General features: G+C 42.8%; 1 protein-coding gene across 1 annotated transcript in view; it reads left to right on the forward strand.

The window, feature by feature from the left end:
- Positions 1 to 17589, forward strand: part of LOC140493719 (alpha-parvin) — a 122110-nt gene extending 104521 nt beyond the window's left edge. Inside the window, exons 8-13 of the mRNA XM_072592494.1 lie at positions 2623 to 2642; positions 3674 to 3735; positions 5047 to 5115; positions 11588 to 11689; positions 12633 to 12705; positions 16356 to 17589. Coding sequence (XP_072448595.1) covers positions 2623 to 2642; positions 3674 to 3735; positions 5047 to 5115; positions 11588 to 11689; positions 12633 to 12705; positions 16356 to 16432 — 403 coding nt within the window. The 3' untranslated portion in view covers positions 16433 to 17589. The remainder of the gene's footprint in view (positions 1 to 2622; positions 2643 to 3673; positions 3736 to 5046; positions 5116 to 11587; positions 11690 to 12632; positions 12706 to 16355) is intronic.
- Positions 17590 to 18768: the final 1179 nt, after the last annotated feature.

The following is an 18768-nucleotide window of genomic DNA, read 5'->3' on the forward strand; positions in this document are numbered from 1 at the left end:
ACTTCTATACTCAACGCCCTGTCTGACGAAGTGCCAAAAGCCTTCTTCACTGCCCTGTCTACCTGTGACTCCACTTTTAGAGAACCATGCACCTGAACTCCGAGATACCTCTGTTCCACGACACTCCTTAAGGCCCTACCATTCACCATGAAACTCCTACCTTGATTTGACTTTTCAAAATGCAAGACATCACATTTGCCTACATTAAACTTCAGTTGCCATTTCTCGGCCCACTGCCCCAGCTGATCAAAGTCTTGCTACAATTTCTTATAACCTTGCTCACTGTCCACAATAACATCTGTTTTAGTGTCATCTGCAAGCTTACTAATGATGCCTTGTACATTTTCATCCACATTATTGATATAGATAACAAACAGCAATGGGCCCAGCACCAATTCCTGAGACACTCCACTAGTCACAGGCCTCCAGACTGACAAGCATCCTTCCACTATTACCCTCTGCTTCCTACCATCAAGCCAATTGTGTATCTAATTTGCCAGACCCCCTGGATTCCATCCAGTGTAACCTTTCAGAACAGCCTATCATTTAGAATCTTCTCAAAGGCCTTATTGAAATCCACATAGACTATGCCTACCACCCTGCCCTCATCAACCTTCCTGGTCACATCATCAAAAACTCTAACAAATTGTGAGACACGATCTCCCATGCACAAAGCTATGCTGACTGTTCCTAATCAAACTCTGTCTTTCCAAATGCATGCGTATTTTATCTCTCAGAATCCTTTCAAATAGCTTACCCACCACAGTTATTAGTTTTACTGGTCTATTGTTCCCAGGTTTTTCTTTGCAGCCTTGAATAAGGGCACAATATTTGCTACCCCAATCTTCCAGGACCTCACCCATGCCTAACAATGATGCAAAAATATCAGGCAGGGTCTCTGCAATTTCTTCTCTGGCTTGTTACAATGTTCTTGAATATATCTGGTCAGGACCATGAGTTTTAACCACTTTCATACATTCTAATACATCCACCACCACCTCTACTGTGATATGGATTGTCCCCAATATATGACCGCTAACTTCCCCAAGTTCCCAAGTCGTCTCCTCTTTCTCCACAGTAAACACAGAGGAGAAATATTCATTAAGGACCTCGCCGATTTCCTGTGGTTCTACACATACATGTCCGCTTTGGTCCTTGAGGGGTCCTATTCTGACTCTACTTATTCTTTTTTACTTGAATATACTTAAAGAGCCTCTTTGGATTCACCTTTATCTTCTCAACCACGGTTATTTCATGCCCCTTTTCGCCTTCCTGATTTTCTTCTTCAGTAAACTCCTGTATTCCCTATATACCTCCAGGGATTCCCTTGATCCCAGCTGCCTGTACCTGAGCCGTACCTCCCTTTTTTCTGGCCAAAGCCTCAGTATCTCTTGTCATCCAGGGTTCCCTATTCCTACCCACCTTACCCTTCACCCTCACGGGAACATATAGACCGTGAACTCCTGCTATCTCACTCGCTAGGGGTCCCTTTGCCTGCAAACAAACTACTCCAGTCAACCCCTGCACGCTCTTGTCTAATTCCATCAAAGTTTACCTTGCCCCAATTTAGAACTTGAACCTGTGGACTGGTTTTCTCCCTCTCCATAACTATTTTAAAATTAATAACCAAGTTGGGAGGATTTAAGCCATTCTAGAAGATTGGTAGCTCTGTGAAAGGAGAACGCTCCTGTTAATTTTCATCATGTAAGTCAGTTTGGGAATTAAAAGTTACTTATCTGGAAAAAGAAACAAGCCAGTGGAAACCTCAAACTGTTTCCTGGAAAATGAGGTGTCCACTTAGGGGATAAAGGAACTTTTGGTAATTTCAAAACTTCAATGTAGGGTAGTTTCTATTGTTTACAGTACAAGTCACCTACTGGATAGTGTTAGTTAAGTTTTCATTTGGTTTGTTTATTATAGTAAGAACTTTGTCAAGTGATTTTGTTTTCCAATCAAGTTGCTGGATATTCAATTCTTTTTTTTAAATTATTTTTGATTTCTTTGGGGATTATGAAATTCTGCACAGCTCAAATACTGCCCTTCAAATGTTAAGCTGAGTGCCTGTATTCTTGACTCAGTGGACATCGTGGACCTCATCTCATCTCATTGTGCCACATGAAGGTGGTGGTGAGCTTCCTTCTTGAACTGTTGCAGTCTGTATTGTGTGAGTTTTCACAGTGTGCTGCTAGCAGAGAGAATTCCAGCACTTCCGCTGAACAATAATGAAGGAAGTCAAGTCGATTCTTTAGATTAGATTACTTAGTGTGGAAACAGGCCCTTCGGCCCAACAACTCCACACTGACCCGCCAAAGCGCAACCCACCCAGACCCATTCCCCAACATTTTACCCCTTCACCTAACACTACGGGCAATTTAACATGGCCAATCCACCTAACCTGCACATTTTTGGACTGTGGGAGGAAACCGGAGCACCCAGAGGAAACCCACGCAGACACGGGGAGAATGTGCAAACTCCACACAGTCAGTTGCCTGCGGTGGGAATTGAACCCGGGTCTCTGGCGGTGTGAGGCAGCAGTGCTAGGCTTGAATGTATTTTTGCATCTCCACTTAGGAAATGCGAAATAAAAATTATTTCTAATACATGTTTTATGTTTAATTTCAGAGCTTTGTCAGGGAGACATGGTAAGTGTCCCATGAATTTCTAAATAACCTTTGGGCTGTTAAGTTATGCATCTTTGCTTTTTTTGGGTACATTTCCACAATTTTTGTCAGGATTATTGTTCTAAGTTGCTTGACTTTGATGCTGAGGATTTGGCAGAATGTAATTCCCACTGATCCTGTGTCCCGAAAGGCAGAATAAGAAGAGCTCAGTAAATCCCAGCTCTCAGCTTCACTCCACAAAGTTAATGCAACATGTGAAAAGTGCTCAGGGTGTGTGGTGTAAAGGGTTAATTATACATTCGGTCTAGGACTAGTTACTGAGCATAAACAAAAGCAGTTATGTCATGTTGATTTCAGAACACATGGAATTGGATCCTGAATCTGTAAGTTTCCAGAAAGATGTCCTTTCTCATCTTCTCTTCTATAGAGTTAGGTTTAATAAAACTTGTTAATGTTCACTCACAAGAGTGTAGACCTGAATTTATTGCAGCGCTGTGTGCTCGTCTTGCTTCTAAATCTGGAGGGAATCCGATATTGGGTTTTAGGAGGTTGAAGTAATCTCATTAAAATGGGAAGTAGAGTAGGTGCAGAGAAACTATTTTCTCTGGTGGGGGAGTCTAGAATAAGTGTATAGAACTTTTAAAGTTATTCCACGCTGGACTAATGTGAGAAAGTAGTTATTTACAAAGGGCTGCGGAAATCAACTAAAAACCAAGTTCTAAAGAATTGTATTGGACTCAAAACATTACCTCTCTCCCTCTATAGAAGCTGCTGCATTTCCCTAGCACCTTTGTATTTATGTGGAAATCAACCTATCAATCTTACTCTCCGAGAAAATACCCTTAAAACATACCTCTTTTCACTAGGTTTGATCACCTGTCCTAATGTTTCCTCTCACCCGTTTCAGGGCCAGATTCTGCCTGATCTGTGCTCCTGTGAAATGTCTTCAGTTGTATTGGATATTTCAGATACAAAAGGGAATTTTCAATGTTTTGTGATTTTTACAATCTTGCCTGCTTTCCCCAGGTCTAACTCTATTCAACCTCTTTCAGAACGGGATGCTTTTGACACTCTGTTTGATCACGCGCCAGACAAACTCAACGTTGTTAAAAAGGTTTGATATAATTTTGTCTGTTTCTTGTGTGAACTGTTGTGATTTTCATGCAGTTATAAGTTGAGACTTGGAGGGCTGAGTACTCACCAAATAAAATACTTCACTCAATAATTTGGTGAATACCTGCAATGGATTCATGGCATTCTATGAATGTGGGAATCAATCTCTTAAGTCCCCAAGAACTCAGTCCAATTTATTTGCAATCTTTCTCACCCACTGGGTTATCCTATTTACATTTTCGTGCAATTGGAGCTAAATGGTCAATTTTGACAAGGAATTGCACCAAAGTCATCAAGCTGGAGTCTAGTCCCACCTAATACATACATACATACACACATGCACTCTCAAACACGCCGAAGCAGATGTTTGTGTGCATCTTCATTTGTTCACTCAAACACACATGGAACGTGCAGACATCAGTGCACAAGTACTCACACACACATGTCCCGAAATACACATACTCATACATAAATATATATGTTAATGAATTCTCCCTAACCTGAGACAACACCCTCACCGGTGTAACACCTGAAGTTAAAAATATTGATTGAGTCTGTCATCCCCAGTAAAGGTTTTAGGAAGACTTGTATCAGTTAGGTGGGTTAGGCCCCTAACAATCAAGAAATTGAGATTTCAAATCCCAGCTTTGCAGCTCAAGTTCTTAATTCAACTTCATCCTAAAATCTGAATATCATACATTGCAGATGTTAGTAAAAGTGACAATGAAGCTGTTGGATTGTGTTGAATAATTAATTAATCCGTTCCCATTAACTGAGTCCCTTTAGGGTACTAAACTTGTGATTCTTAACTGGACTGCATCCACGTGTAATTCCATACCCAGTGAATTGACACAGCAAGGGTCATCTAGACTCAAAACGTTAGCTTACTTTCTCTCCATGGATGCTGCCTGTTTTCCAGTATCTTTTGTTTTCAGCAAGCTTTCAGATGTGTGAAATCTGTTACTCAACAGTGTAAAAAGGAGACTTACTCGTGCATGGGAAACCTTTTGAGCTCTGGATGTTATAAGGTGCTTTACAGAAAAAGAAACAGCAATGTGATATTGTGTAGGTTGTCTGTTTGTAATTGTTAGACTGGGGATGACCAGGCTACAGATATGCAGCCTGGGAGGCACTACTGAGATACTTGGTTCCTCTGTCTTTGCCACTTCTATCTATCTCCAGTGGCTGTAGATGTTGTGGATTTTATCTCTCAGTTTGATGTATTTTACTGAGTCACCTCCAGCGTGACAATGGGATTAAAATCGAGTGAGTGGAATTACCTGTTTTGAAACTCTTTGTTTTCTATCTACAGACACTGATCACATTTGTGAATAAACATCTGAACAAATTAAACCTGGAAGTTACAGAATTAGAGACACAGGTAAGTGGAATGTTGAACTCACAGGACAGATTGCACTAGAGTAACACATTAGGCAGAAGAGATATTTGATGGTAACACGAGTTTGGGCCTCCTGCAGTTTTCTTATTGATAGAAGCAATTACTTCGATAAGAGAGGGGAAAGATTTAAAAAGAGGGACAACTTTTTCACACAGAGGGTGGTACGTGTATGGAATGAGCTGCCAGGGGACATGGTGGAGGCTGGTACAATTGCAATATTTAAAAGGCATCGGGATGGGTATATGAATAGGAAGGGTTTAGAGGGATATGGACCAAACGCTGGCAAATGAGATTAGATTAATTTAGGATAGCTGGTCGGCATGGATGAGTTGGACCGAAGGGTCTGTTTCCATGCTGTATATCTCTATGACAGGAAGAGCTCATAACCTCTGATGGAACATATAAGAACTCAGTGAGGTGCTGCTGTGGGATCCACCGATGCAGGACACTGCTAACCTGGATATTGCATCTACTGATGCATGGAGCTACAATATGAATCTCTCTATTTGCTAAGTCTGACCTCTGCATTGTCCCCCAGAACCCTGTCCCAGTCTGTCACCACCAGCCAGCACATGGGTCACGATCCATTTGGAATCCTGGTTCAGCTCCAGTCAGTGACCTAGGGGACAAAGTCAGTCAGTGAAGATCTGACTGGAATCACATGGTCAAAAGGTTACGGAGACTTGAGCACACAATCCAAGCTGACACTCAGGTTGCCAAGGTGCCATCTTGAGAATGGTACATGAAACTGATTTCCAGTCTGCCCACAAAGGTAGACGTAATCACTGAGCCACCGTGGGGTGGCATGGTGGCTCAGCAGTTAGCACTGCTGCCTCACAGCAGCCAGGGTCCCGGGTTTGACTCCTGCCTTGGGTGACTGTCTGGGTGTGGAGTTTGCACATTCTCCTTGTGTCTGCGTGGGTTTCCTCCGGGAGCTCTGGATTCCTTCCACAGTCCAAAGATGTGCAGGTCAGGTGAAATGGCCATGCTAAATTGCTCATAGTGTTAGGTGCATTAGTCAGAGGGAAATGGGTCAGGGTGGGTTACACTTCGGAGGGTCAGTGTGGACTTGTTGGGCTGAAGGGCCTGTTTTCACACTGTAGGGAATTTAATCTAAAAGATTGCATGATCCCCCGTTTGAAGAGCAGGGGAATTCTACTAGGCATACTGGCTAATATTTAATCATTGCCTCATTGCTGTTTTGTGGGAGAATGCTCAGCCAGTTGACTGTAGCCATTCACAGTGTTACATACTGATCAGCAGTGACGGTAATAAACAAAAACAGAAATTGCTGGAAAAACTCATCAAGTCTGAAGAAAGGTGACTGGAGCCCAATGTTAACTTTGTTTTCTCTCCACAGATGCTGCTGAACCTGTTGAGTTTTTCCAGTAATTTTTATTTCTGATCTCCAGCATCCACAGTTTTTTGGTTTGAGCAGTGAGAGTATGTTGTTGAGACAGCCTGAAGTTGCTGCATCAGTGAAAGTTTATTTTTTACATTTAAGTCATTCCATTGGTTGGATGATTAACAAACATTTTCCACTCATTTCTATTTTAATTTAGTGGATTTTTTTTCGGATGAGCGAACTGACCATGGCACCATGATGTAGGAAGCCAATCAAGAGAGGGCAATAAGAAGGAATGCAGTGATAATAGGGGACAGTATAGTGAGAGGGGAGTGACACTGTTTTTTGTGAAAAAGCTATACTACCTGCCCAGTGTCAGGGCTCAGGATATTTGCTCAGGGTTGGAGAGGAAACTGAAGTGGGATGGGGAAGATCCAGCCTTCTTGTTCCATGGAGGTAACAATGATATCGGCAGGACAACAAAGGATGTTCTGCAAAGGTCAGTATGTGGAGTAGGCACCAAATTCAGAAATAGAACCAAAAAGCTCAGAGTCTGTGCATCATTATCTGAATCGCACGCAAACTGTTAGACGGCAAATCAGACTACAGAGATAAATGTGGCTTAAAAGCCTGGTGTGGGAGAAGTGAACTCTGGTTTGTGGGGCTCTGGCATCAGTACTGGGGAAAATAGAATCGATACTGCTGGAACAGTCTTTATCTGAACGATACTGGGGCCAGTGATCTTGCCAAATGCCTAATTGGGGAAGTGGAAAGGATTTCAAACTAAATAGTGTGTGCGAGGGATCAAATTGGGAAAGATGGTGGTAAATGGGAGAAGAGTCAAATAGAAAGGTATTAATGTGGGAACAGGAAAGGGTAGGGAGGACAAATCTAAGAGTCAACTGACAGATGAGACTAGAATTTATGAAAAGGAGTAAATGGATAAAACTGAAAGTGTGTATCTAAATGGATGTAGCATTTGAAACAAAACAGGGGAACTGAGGACGCAAATAGAAATTAATATGTTTGATCTGATTGCCTTTGCAGAGTCAGGGCTGCAGGATGTCATGGGTTTGGCCCTGATTTTGAAGGATAAGGGACAATAAGGAATGAGAGGAAACCGAGAAAAGGTGGGGAGTGACTATGCTAATTAATTGTTATTCGTGCAATCAAGGGGGGTGACCTAAGCACAGGATATTCAGATATGGAACCAATGTGGGTAAATGATAAAGAAGTCACTCTCCATCTAGAGTTTGCACATTCTCCCCATCTCTGCTTGAGTTTCCTCCCACAGTCCAAAGCTGTGCAGGTTAGGTGGATTAGGTGTGGAAATGCAGGGTTACAGGGGTGTTGGGTGGGATGCTGTTCAGACAGTAGGTGTGGTCTCAATAGGCTGAATGTACTGCTTCCACCCAGTAGGGACCCTATGATTCTGTCCTCTTTAGTAATAGCTTCTAATATTTTGCCTGTGACAGATCTTAATTAACTGACTTGTAGTTTCCTGCCCCTTGTCTCCTTCCTTTTGTAATAAAGGAGCTACATTCACTACCTTCCAAGCTATTGGGACTTTTCCAGAGTCAAGTCAGTTCTGAAACATTAAAACCAGTGCATCAACTATCTCACTTGTGACTTAAGATCCTAGGATTAAGGCCATCAGGAGCCAGAACCAGTCAGCTCATAGCTCCAACAATTTACTCAGTATTACTTCTCTGGCAATTGTGATTTTCTGGAGTTTATCCCTCCTTCCATTTTCTGATTTGTTGCTGCTTTTGAGTGTTACTTTATCCTCTAGGGTGAAGGCTGATGCAAAGTATCTGGTCAATTCATCTGCCATTGGCAGGATGGAATCAAACCCGGCTCCCTGGTACTGTGAGGCAGCAGTGCTAACCACTGAGCCACCGTGCCACCCGAAGTTATAACTGTTCTGGAGAAGGGTCACTGGACTTGAGACATTAACTCTGCTTTCTCTGCAAAGATATTGTCAAACCTGCTGAGTTTCTTCAGCAATTTCTGCTTTGTGAGCGATTTCCAGCATCTGCAGTTCTTTATTTTGTTTTACTAACTAAGTTGCAGCAGGATACATGAGGTTCAAGGTTATCAGACAGATTCAGCATGCTTTTGTGAAAGGGAAACTGTTTGACCAATCTGTTGGAGTTTTTTAAGGAGACACCAGATGCTTTGGATAAGGGGGAAACTGGTGGATTTACTGTACGTAAATTTCCAAGAGGCATTTGATAAGGTGGCCATCCAAGATTATTGTGGAAAGTAAAACTTTCTTGTACTGGGTAGTGTACTGGAATGGATAGAAGATTGACTGACCAACAGGAAGCAGAGATTCGGTATAAGTGAGGCTTTTTCAGGCTGGCAGAGTATCAGGTGGTGTGCCACAGATATTAGTAATGGGACCTCAACTGTTTATGATTTGTATAAATGACTTAGAGGAAGGGATGGTTGGTTGCCAAATTTGCTGCTGTGGTAAAGATAGGTTAAGTGACTGGGCAAATATTCAGCAAATGAAATACAAGTGGAAAAATGTGAAATTGTTCTTTTTATCAGAAAGAATAAAAAGGCATACTATCAAAATGGTGAGAGATTGCAGACCTCTGATGCAGAGGGACATGGTTTACAAAAGGTAATTATGCAGGTCCAGCAACTAATTAGGAAAGCTAATAAAACATTATTGTTCATTGTGTTGGGAATTGTCTACAAAAGTAGAGAGATTATGTCTCAATTGTACAGGGAATTTGTGAGACGTAATCCGGAGAATTGGTCACCTTATTTAAGGCAGTTGGAGGCAGTTCAGAGGAGGTTTATCAGATTGACTCCTGGAATGAATATGTTGATTTATGAGGAATGGTTGGACAGACTAGGCTTGTATTTTCTGGAATTTGAAAGAGTGAGAAATGGCTGAGTAGGCTGGGGCTATTTTCCCTGGAGCATCGGAGGTTGAGGATTGATGTAATAGAGATTTATAAAATCATAGATAGAATAAACAGACAAGGTCTTTTTTCTAGGGTGGGGGAGTCCAGAACTAGAGGGTATAAGTTCAAGATAAGAGGGGAAAGATATAAAAGAGACCTGAGGGGCAGCTTTTTCATGCAGAGGGTGGTGCGTGTATAGAATGAGGCACGGTGGCTCAGTGGTAAGCACTGCAGCCTCAGCGCTAGGGTTCAATTCCCACATTGGGCAACTGTCTGTTGCACATTCTCCCCGTGCATGGATTTCCTCGGGGTGCTCCGGTTCCATCCCACAGTCCAAAGATGTGCAGGTCAGGTGAATTGGCCATGTTAAATTGCCCATAGTGTTAGGTGCAGGGGTAAATGTCGGGGAATGGGTCTGGGTGGGTTGCTCTTCGGAGGGTCAATGTGGACTTGTTGGGCCGAAGGGCCTGTTTCCACACTGTAGCTAATCTAATCTAATCTAATGAGCTACCAGAGGAAATGGTGTGGAGGCTGGTACAAAAACAGTATTTAAAAGGCATCTGGATGGGTAGATGAATAGGAAGGGTTTAGAAGGATATGGGCCAAGTGCTCATATATGGGACCAGATTCGGTTAGGATATCTGTTTGGCATGGACGAATTGGACTGAACGGTCTGTTTCTGTGCTGTATATCTCTAAGACTTGATTGAAATATATAAAATCCAGAAAGATAAAGAGTGTAGATAAAGAGTGGATGTGTCCTTTCATGGAACAATCTGGAACAAGTGTCATTGTTTAAGAATCAGGGGTCACCATTTAAATGAAGAGAACATATTCTCTCAGAATTTTCAGTCCTTGCAACTCTCATCCTGAAAACGTAGTGGAAACAGAGTGCTTGAATATTTTAAAGGCAGAGTTTAATAGATTCTTGTTAAGCAAGGGGAGGAAAGATTTACCAAGCATGGTTGAGAATGAGGTTTTGAGGTTAGAAAGAGATGAGTCATGATCTTGTTGAATGACAGAGCAAGTTTGATAGGCTGGCCCTTTCTTGTTCCTGATTTGTATGACGTCCATTTTTTTCTCAGTAACTATTGCCCATCCTATAATTTCGTGACAATCTTGGAATGAGGAGTGTAGTCATCTTTTGGCCAGAGGGGTTAATTTCCTGATGAGCGTAATAGAATCAGTTTGTGTTTTATGACGTTTTTTCTTAGCAAATTTAATTTATTAAAGAAACTTACTCTGAATGCACAACCTCTGGTTTGGTCCCAGAGCTGACTACATTTATCACACTGGCAGCTACAACGTGGATGAAACAGTCAGCTCCTTTCATTTTACTGCGTCTTTGCATATGATATTTTCAATCGCCCTGCTTATCATAAACTTAGAGCAGAGAAACATTTGGACAGCTAGGTAATGAACCAAACAAGCATCTTCCCACTTAATTTCATCTCACCCAGTCAATCTCCCACTCCGGACCTTTCTCCCCCCCAGTTATCCTGTTATATCTGGGTTATTCAACTCAACCAGTCCTTGATGGTTCACTTTCTGATTACTCTCTGGTTATAGGAGTGTCCTCTGAATTCATGATTGGCTTTATTAGTGATCACCTTATATTTATGGCCCTCGTTTCACAGGTTTTGGCTTCCTTCACTTGGGAAAATGTTTTCTCCATATTACCCTTTCTTACTCTTAAAGATGTCGATCAGGTCACCCTTAAGTTTTCAGTTTTCTGCAGAAAAGAACCTTACTCTGTCCCTCCTTTCGTGATGGTTCAGACTCATGCCTTCTCCAGTACTTTTTCTTTTTAATAAAACAGAAACTAATGTACGTGGTACTTCGGGTATCATGCAAACAATGCTGGTTGTAAGACTTTGGAAGTTTTTCTGAGTCACATGACTCGAGGTGAACCACAGTGGTTGGATATGGCATTTATCATCTAGAAATTGCATTGTTTTGAAAACGTTGATTATCATATCAATTCAACCTTAATGTGGGAGTCCCAGACAGGTCCAACATTTATTGCCCATCCCAAATGTCCCTTTGAGAAAGTCCTAACAGATGAGGTGTCTCTTTGATCTTATATTGGTGCAGTCTGTGTGATAATGGTGGGGCCCACCTTTGATGTGTTTTCATTGTTTGATGTTTCCTAACATATGCACATGTCTTGACTAAACTCTCCCTTGCAGTTTGCAGATGGTGTCTACTTGGTGCTGCTCATGGGACTTGTCGGGAACTATTTTATACCTTTGCACAACTTCTTTCTCACCCCAGACAGCTTTGAACACAAGGTAAGTATTTATTCTGTAGTAAATGTCTTTGACTGTTTGGAAGAGAAACTGAAAGAACCTGACCATAAGCTTGAAAAGAGGCTGAATTTGTCTTTTTCTCTTTTGTTGGACCAAGAGGATGTGCAGCAATGTTCCACCCTTGAGCCACTTCCCGTTTATCCTCTGGCTCTGCAAGTGCCCTACTCTGACCAAAGCCTAAATGCTTGTTGCCTTATGCTCAATGCCTGATTGAGCTGACCACTTTTAAAGTAAGAAATAGGGACAGGAGTAGACCATTCAGCCCGTCATGTCTACTTCACCATTTCATATGATATCAGCTGGTCTTCTCTCCTGAACTCCACCTGCCTACTGTATCATGAAATCCTTAGGTTTTGGGGCATTAAGAGAATCAATCAACCTCAGCCTTGAAGGGACAGTACTTAGGCCTTGTCAGCAAATGCTCAACTGTGGGTTCAACATGGCGTGCTGTGATTATGTTGGAGAGGGGCATAAAGCATCGACTCTGTTTGCAGAGTGTGACGATGGGGAAAGAAGCAAAACCTGATTTGGGTTTTTGGACCTGTTAATTGAAATTTATTCCAGCCAGCAGCAATGATTAAAGAGAACTAATGTTTCATAAGTTTATGCCAATTGTATGATTTGGATTAAAATGTAGCACGTGCAAAACACATTACTTTTAATCCAGAACCCATACTACCCTTCATTTGTTTCAAATGCACCCTAAAACAGTCTGAAGAGTTGAGGTTATTGATATTCATGGGACTGAAATTAAACCTAGTGGGGAGAGATATGGGCTGGGTGCTGGCAGGTGGGACTAAATATTGTTGGGATATCTGGTCGGCATGGACGGGTTGGACCGAAGGGTCCGTTTCTGTGCTGTACATCTCTATGACTGTGACCAAAGTCTGTTGATTTCTTGCCCTTTCTTCACTCGCTCCAACAGGTCCATAACGTGTCCTTCGCATTTGAGCTGATGCAGGATGGAGGTTTGGAGAAACCGAAACCTCGATCAGAAGGTTTGTAAACTTATAGCCCTTATGCATGGTATTATCTCTGTGAACCACTCTCTCTGTTCGACCCAGTTTATAATTATAAAGCTCTAGTTCTCACAAAATTAAACAACTAGCAAAAGAAACAGCGAAGAGGAGAGGGGGAAAAGAAGTAACTCTGTGGCTGTGTGGAATGCTGTGCCTACAAGAGAAGCAGATTTTGTCAGGAATTTCATACTTACTTGAAGGGAGAGAATTCTCAGAATGATGAGGAAATAGCAAGGAGTTGGGACTAATTGGATGGTCTTTCAAAGAGCAAAAGATACAATGGAATACATGGGGCCTTTTTATTCTACTATGTTAGCTGACTGTTCACTCCTCTCTCGCTCCCTCTCTCATGCTATCTCGCTCCCTCTCTTTATTGCTATCTCGCTTACTCCTTCTCACTTGCTGTCTCACTCCCCCAACTCTCCTTTGCTCTCTCACTCCCCCCATCCTTCTTTCTTGCTCCCGCCATCCCTCACACTCTCACTCCCTCCCTCCCTCCCTCTCGCTCCATCCATTCCCCTCTCTCTCACAGTCTCACTCCTTTCGTCCAAGCCTCCCTCCATCCCTCTCTCTCTCGCTGTCTCATTCTCTTCACCCTCCTCTCTGTCACTGTCTCGCTCCCTCCACTCCCTTCTCTCTCGGTATCTCACTCCCTCCATCCTTCTCTGTCACTGTATTGCTCTCTCCATCCTCCTCTTGGTCACTGTTGTGCTCCCTCCATCCCTCTCCCTCGTTGTCTCGCTCCCTCCCTCCCTCCATCCTCCTCTCTGTCGTTGTCACGCTCCCTCCACCCTCTTCTCTGTCGCTCTTTCACTCCCTCTATCCCTCTCTCTGCCATTGTCTCACTCCCTCCACTCGCCCCTCTCTCCCGCTGTCTCACTCCTACCATCCCCCTCTCTATCGCTGCCACGCTCCCTCCATCCTCCCCTCCTTATTTTGCTCCCTCCATCCCCCTCTCGTCACTACCTCATTCCCTCCATACCTCCCCCTCTCTCGCTATGTCGCTCCCTCCATCCCCCTCTCTGTCACTGTCTCACTCCCTCCATCCCCCCTCTCTGTCGCTGTCTCGCTCCCTTCATCCCCCCTCTCTGTCGCTGTCTCACTCCCTCCTTCCTCTTCTCCTTATTTTGCTCCCTCCATCCCCCTCTCTTCACTACCTCATTCCCTCCATACCTCCCCCTCTCTCGCTATGTCACTCCCTACATCCCCCTCTCTGTCACTGTCTCACTCCCTCCATCCCCCCTCTCCTTCGATGTCTCACTCCCTCCATCCCCCCTCTCTGTTGCTGTCTCACTCCTTCTGTCCCCCTCTCTGTCGCTGTCTTGCTCCCTCCATTTCCCCCCCCCCCCCACCCCCGCCTTCTCTGTCACTCTCGCTCACTCTCTCCTCGTGAGTTGAGGAACTCGGTTAAATCAGAATGAAGTGTCGGTCTGTTAATGTGTTAAGAGCTCATATAAATCAGGACCAGATCTAATTGATATGTGCAGTCAGACCTGTCCTTGACAATATGTAGGAAGCAAAGTAAAATTGAACAGAGGGGAATATTCACATGGCCTGCCAACACATGGGGAGAGAGAGAGAGAGAGAGGAGCAGGGTTAATCGGCCGGATTTTCCAAGGTGTGGCAATCTTCTGCAGTTTGTCACTTCTCCTCTTTTAATGACAGGACGGAGCATTGCATTTTTGATAGATGTTGTCCGGGGCTCCCTCACAAATGTAGAGCCTCTGGTTCCATTCTGATAGTTCTTCTGTAGTTCAGAACGGTCAAGGGAAGACTAACCATGCTGACTTTTCACAGCAGTCAACTTAAAGGTCCCAACAGCCACTTTGCCGACTGCTGTACCCAACGCGAATCTGATGTTAGGACACTAGGAAGGAGGCGTGCTGGGGGTAGGTTGCCAGATGAGCAGGAGTTAGGGGTTCCAGGTTAATAGAGAGTAACCAGGGAGGGAATAGGATACCAAATAGGAAATGGGATAGGATACCTGGTGGTCAGAGTGCTGCATATGTAAAGTGCCATATGAACAGAGGTAAGATACCGAGCAGGAAGTGGCAAGGTAAGTAATGCAGCATTTAAGTTAGGTCAGTCAGGTGGTGATGTTTGTGTTGAGTTGGCAGTTGGAGAGATAGTAATAACAGCCCTAGCAACAGGGAAAGGGGTTTTGAATTGAGGTGTATATGGGTTGTAAGGGGCTTAAGGGGGACTAGTAGTTGGAGGTGTGTGAGGTAAATGTGGAGTCTGTTAATAGTTACTCAGGAGTCAGATTATGTATTTAACTGTCTAACCTTTTCCTTGTTACTATCTTGTTTAATTTCACCGGAACCCTCTGAAGTCTCCAGTTCAAAATGAGACGTCTAGAAGATTCCAGGCATTCAGGAATTATCAATGGAAAATTCAGTTTCCCAGGCAAATCCTTCCCATTTTGCTGTGACAGGGGTTCTGCAGGGTCCCTATATGCAACTCCCAGCTACACTGGAATAGTGATTATCTGGCCAGTGGAAAAATCACGCCAACGTTTCAGGATGGTGACCCTGCAATCTTGTGTCTGTCCTCCTGGTGAGACTTCCCATGCCTGATTGTGGGCTCCACCCTCTGGACTGAGACCTCTCTTTTCCCTCTTGCTGGGATCTTTCATTAATGAAACAGCCCCCAGTTATATCTCCTCCAGGCCTCCCACTCTGTTCCTGGGTCTCCTACAGATCCCGCACCTCCCAGAATATCAGCTGGCAGTGCTGGACCTGAAGAACATTAAACCTCCTGATTGGCCTGTAGCTCTTAAAGGTGGGATTCTTCATTTCTAAAGGCCCAAGAACCCTAACAGAAGACAATCTGATGGGCAATTTAATCCTTTTGTGGCTCCAAAGCTTCCACACTGACACATTGGGGTAATGTCTGGAGGGAAACGCTTAGTCCATGAGCGGTACCATCAGTTCTTACGTTCTCTTTGCATAATGGTCAAGATAAATGGCCTGGGGCTGCAATGGAGGAAGGTCCAATTGAGGCATTCAAGAGGGCATTGGTGGATTATTTGGATAGAAATGCATGCAGGATATAGGGGAAAAAGGCAAGAGATTAGCACTGGGTAACAGAACTGGTACAGGCGTGAGTTGAGTGGCCTGTTTCAATATCGTATCCATTCTGTGATAAAGAGAGAGTGTGGATCCTTGTCCCACAGGGATGCCTATTGATCCTGAGCAAGTTGCACCATTATGTTATTGCAGAAAATAATTGTAAAATGTTTAAGGAGACGTTTAACGGTGTTTAGAATTCTGAGAGGAGCTCGAAATGGAAGTGTTTCTCGTGACAGGAGGTCAGCAACCAGAGGATTTTGATTTAAGATAATCGACAGAAGAGGCAGGATGAAGTGACTTCCTTTCACACAGTGAGTTGCTCTGATCTGGAATGCACTGTCTGAAAGAGTGTTGGAAAAAGATTCCGAAATCACCTTCAGAAGGAAATTGGGTAAAACTTGAAGGGGAAAATTATACAGAAAGAGCAGGGGAGTGGAACTAATTGGATTGCTTTTTCGTAGAGCTAGTACAGGCACAATGGACCACTCTGCTGTACGGTTCTGAGGTTTTACCTAGAGCCACAAACTCATGTCAAAAGCAATGCATTGTTTCTTTCAGATATTGTGAACTGTGACCTGAAGTCTACCCTGCGTGTACTTTACAACCTGTTTACCAAGTACAGGAACGTAGACTAACCTGAAGGCAGATGGCTCTCTCCAGGAACCTGAATAAAATGCAGCCAAAGCAACACCATTTACAGGAGCCCTGTTCCAGCAGTGGGCTGAACTGCCAATCACTGTCATTTTGTAACAAAGTAGTGGTATTTTCAAGATTCTTTGTTGGTTACAATATTGTTAGTCCTTTATAAATATATATATATAGTGAAAAGCACTTGAACTACAAAAACTGAAATCAAATTGGACTCAGCGAACACCAGTACTTTGAAGGTTAAGCTATTGCATTCTGATGTTAAGTAAAATTCGATTAATGTGGAATCTAGCATTGAGATTTTCAAAATGCCCATCACACATACCAAAGAGCTGTTGCTGCTTAGAAGAGTTTTCCAGATCAAGTTTCATGGCCAATATTTCAAAACTACCATTATTCAGTGAAATCAAGGTTACATTTTCTGTTTTAATGTTATTATTGATCTAAATGTATAAATTGGTTGGGACTGAATTCTTGGTTATTGGGAAACATAAGAAATAGCAGGAGTAGGCAATCCAGCCCTTTGAGCCTGCTCTGCGATTTAATACAATCACGGCTAATCTCATCGTGGTCTCGACTCGGGAAGAAAGTACCCATTTCAAAATCCATTTAATCTTCAAGAACTAATCAGATTGTTTCCCTATGTAATGTCACTAAACTTTTAAACGTGTAAGAATCAACAGTGAACACATGGATAGTTTGAACATTCATTGATGTTAAACTTTATTTAGTTTTTATTCTGTTGCATACAAAGTTGTGCCAGCATTGTCCTTATGGAACATAGAAACATACAGCGCAGTATAGGCCCTTTGGCCCTCGATGTTGCGCCGATCCAAGCCCACCTAACCTACACTAGCCCACTATCCTCCATATGCCTATCCAATGACCGTTTAAATACCCATGAAAAGGGAGAATCCACCACTGCTGCTGGCAGGGCATTCCATGAACTCACGACTCGCTGAGTAAAGAACCTACCCCTAACATCTGTCCTATATCTACCACCCCTTAATTTAAAGCTATGCCCCCTTGTAATAGCAATGTGGAACTGGCTCTTGTTATAATTCAAGTCCCACCAATACATGAAGTGAAAACTGAATTCAATAAATTTGATGTATGGTTACGAGAAAGAAAAGTGACCATTTAACATCTGTTGTTTTGACGTTTTTTTAAAAATCGGTTCATGTCCTCCAAAAGAGGAACCTGACATCCTTACTCAGTGAGGCCAATACGTGATTATGATCTCACATTCCAGATTGACCCTCTGAAGTGGTCTAGCAGCCCAATTTAAACTAAATTTCTGGAAATTGGAAATAAAAACTGAAAATACTGTAAAACCTAAGCTGATCTGGCAGCATCCATGGAAAAAAATGAGGTAAAAATAATAACTGCAGATGCTGAAAACCAAATACTGGATTAGTGGTGCTGGAAGAGCACAGCAGTTCAGGCAGCATCCAAGGAGCAGTGAAATCGACGATGAAGGGCTTTTGCCCGAAACGTCGATTTCGCTGCTCCTTGGATGCTGCCTGAACTGCTGTGCTCTTCCAGCACCACTAATCCAGCATCCATGGAAAGCCAAGTAGAGTTAACATTCCAAGTCCACTAAGACAACTCTTCAGAACTCCTTCCACCTGGAGTACACTGCAATTTGATCTCTTTGTACAAGGAAGCACATATTTAACCCTGCAGGGAAATGCATCAAAAAATTACTAGTCTGGTTCCTGGATGAGGGGATTATCCTATGAAAAGAGAGAGTGTCCAGGGCAAAATTTCCTGAAGTTTAGAAGCAATCTAATTCAATCATTTTTTTTTAAATCTCCAGAACTTGATAAGATAGAGTGAAGCTGTTTCTCTGGTTTGGAATTATAGAACATGGGTATCTCACATTCAGAATAAGGATTTGTCTATTTAATAAGAGATTAAACATTTCTTCATTCAAAGGATTTGAATCTTTGAAATTTCAAAGCTAGAAAGCTATGGATGTGAAAAGAGTATATTCAAGGTAGAGGTTTTTGGACACAAAGGTAATTGAAGAATATAGAGTGTGTTCGGGTCGAAACATATGCATGATCTAAAATATTGGACAAGGTGAAACATATTTTCTTAAATTTGAATTATTCTTGCATTAGCAGTCATCAAAATAGGGGTGGGAGTAGGCAAATTAGCCCTTTGAGCCTACTCCACCATTTAATATACTCATGGCTGATCTTATCCTGGTCACAACCCCACTTTCCTGCTGTTCCCCATAGCCTTTTATCCCTCTTTTCATCAGAAACATATCTATTTCTTGAATCTGTTGATTGATTCTGCCTCAAATGCACTCTGG

The sequence above is a fragment of the Chiloscyllium punctatum genome, chromosome 22 (genome assembly GCF_047496795.1).
Source record: "Chiloscyllium punctatum isolate Juve2018m chromosome 22, sChiPun1.3, whole genome shotgun sequence".
NCBI classification, from domain to species: Eukaryota; Metazoa; Chordata; class Chondrichthyes; order Orectolobiformes; family Hemiscylliidae; genus Chiloscyllium; species Chiloscyllium punctatum.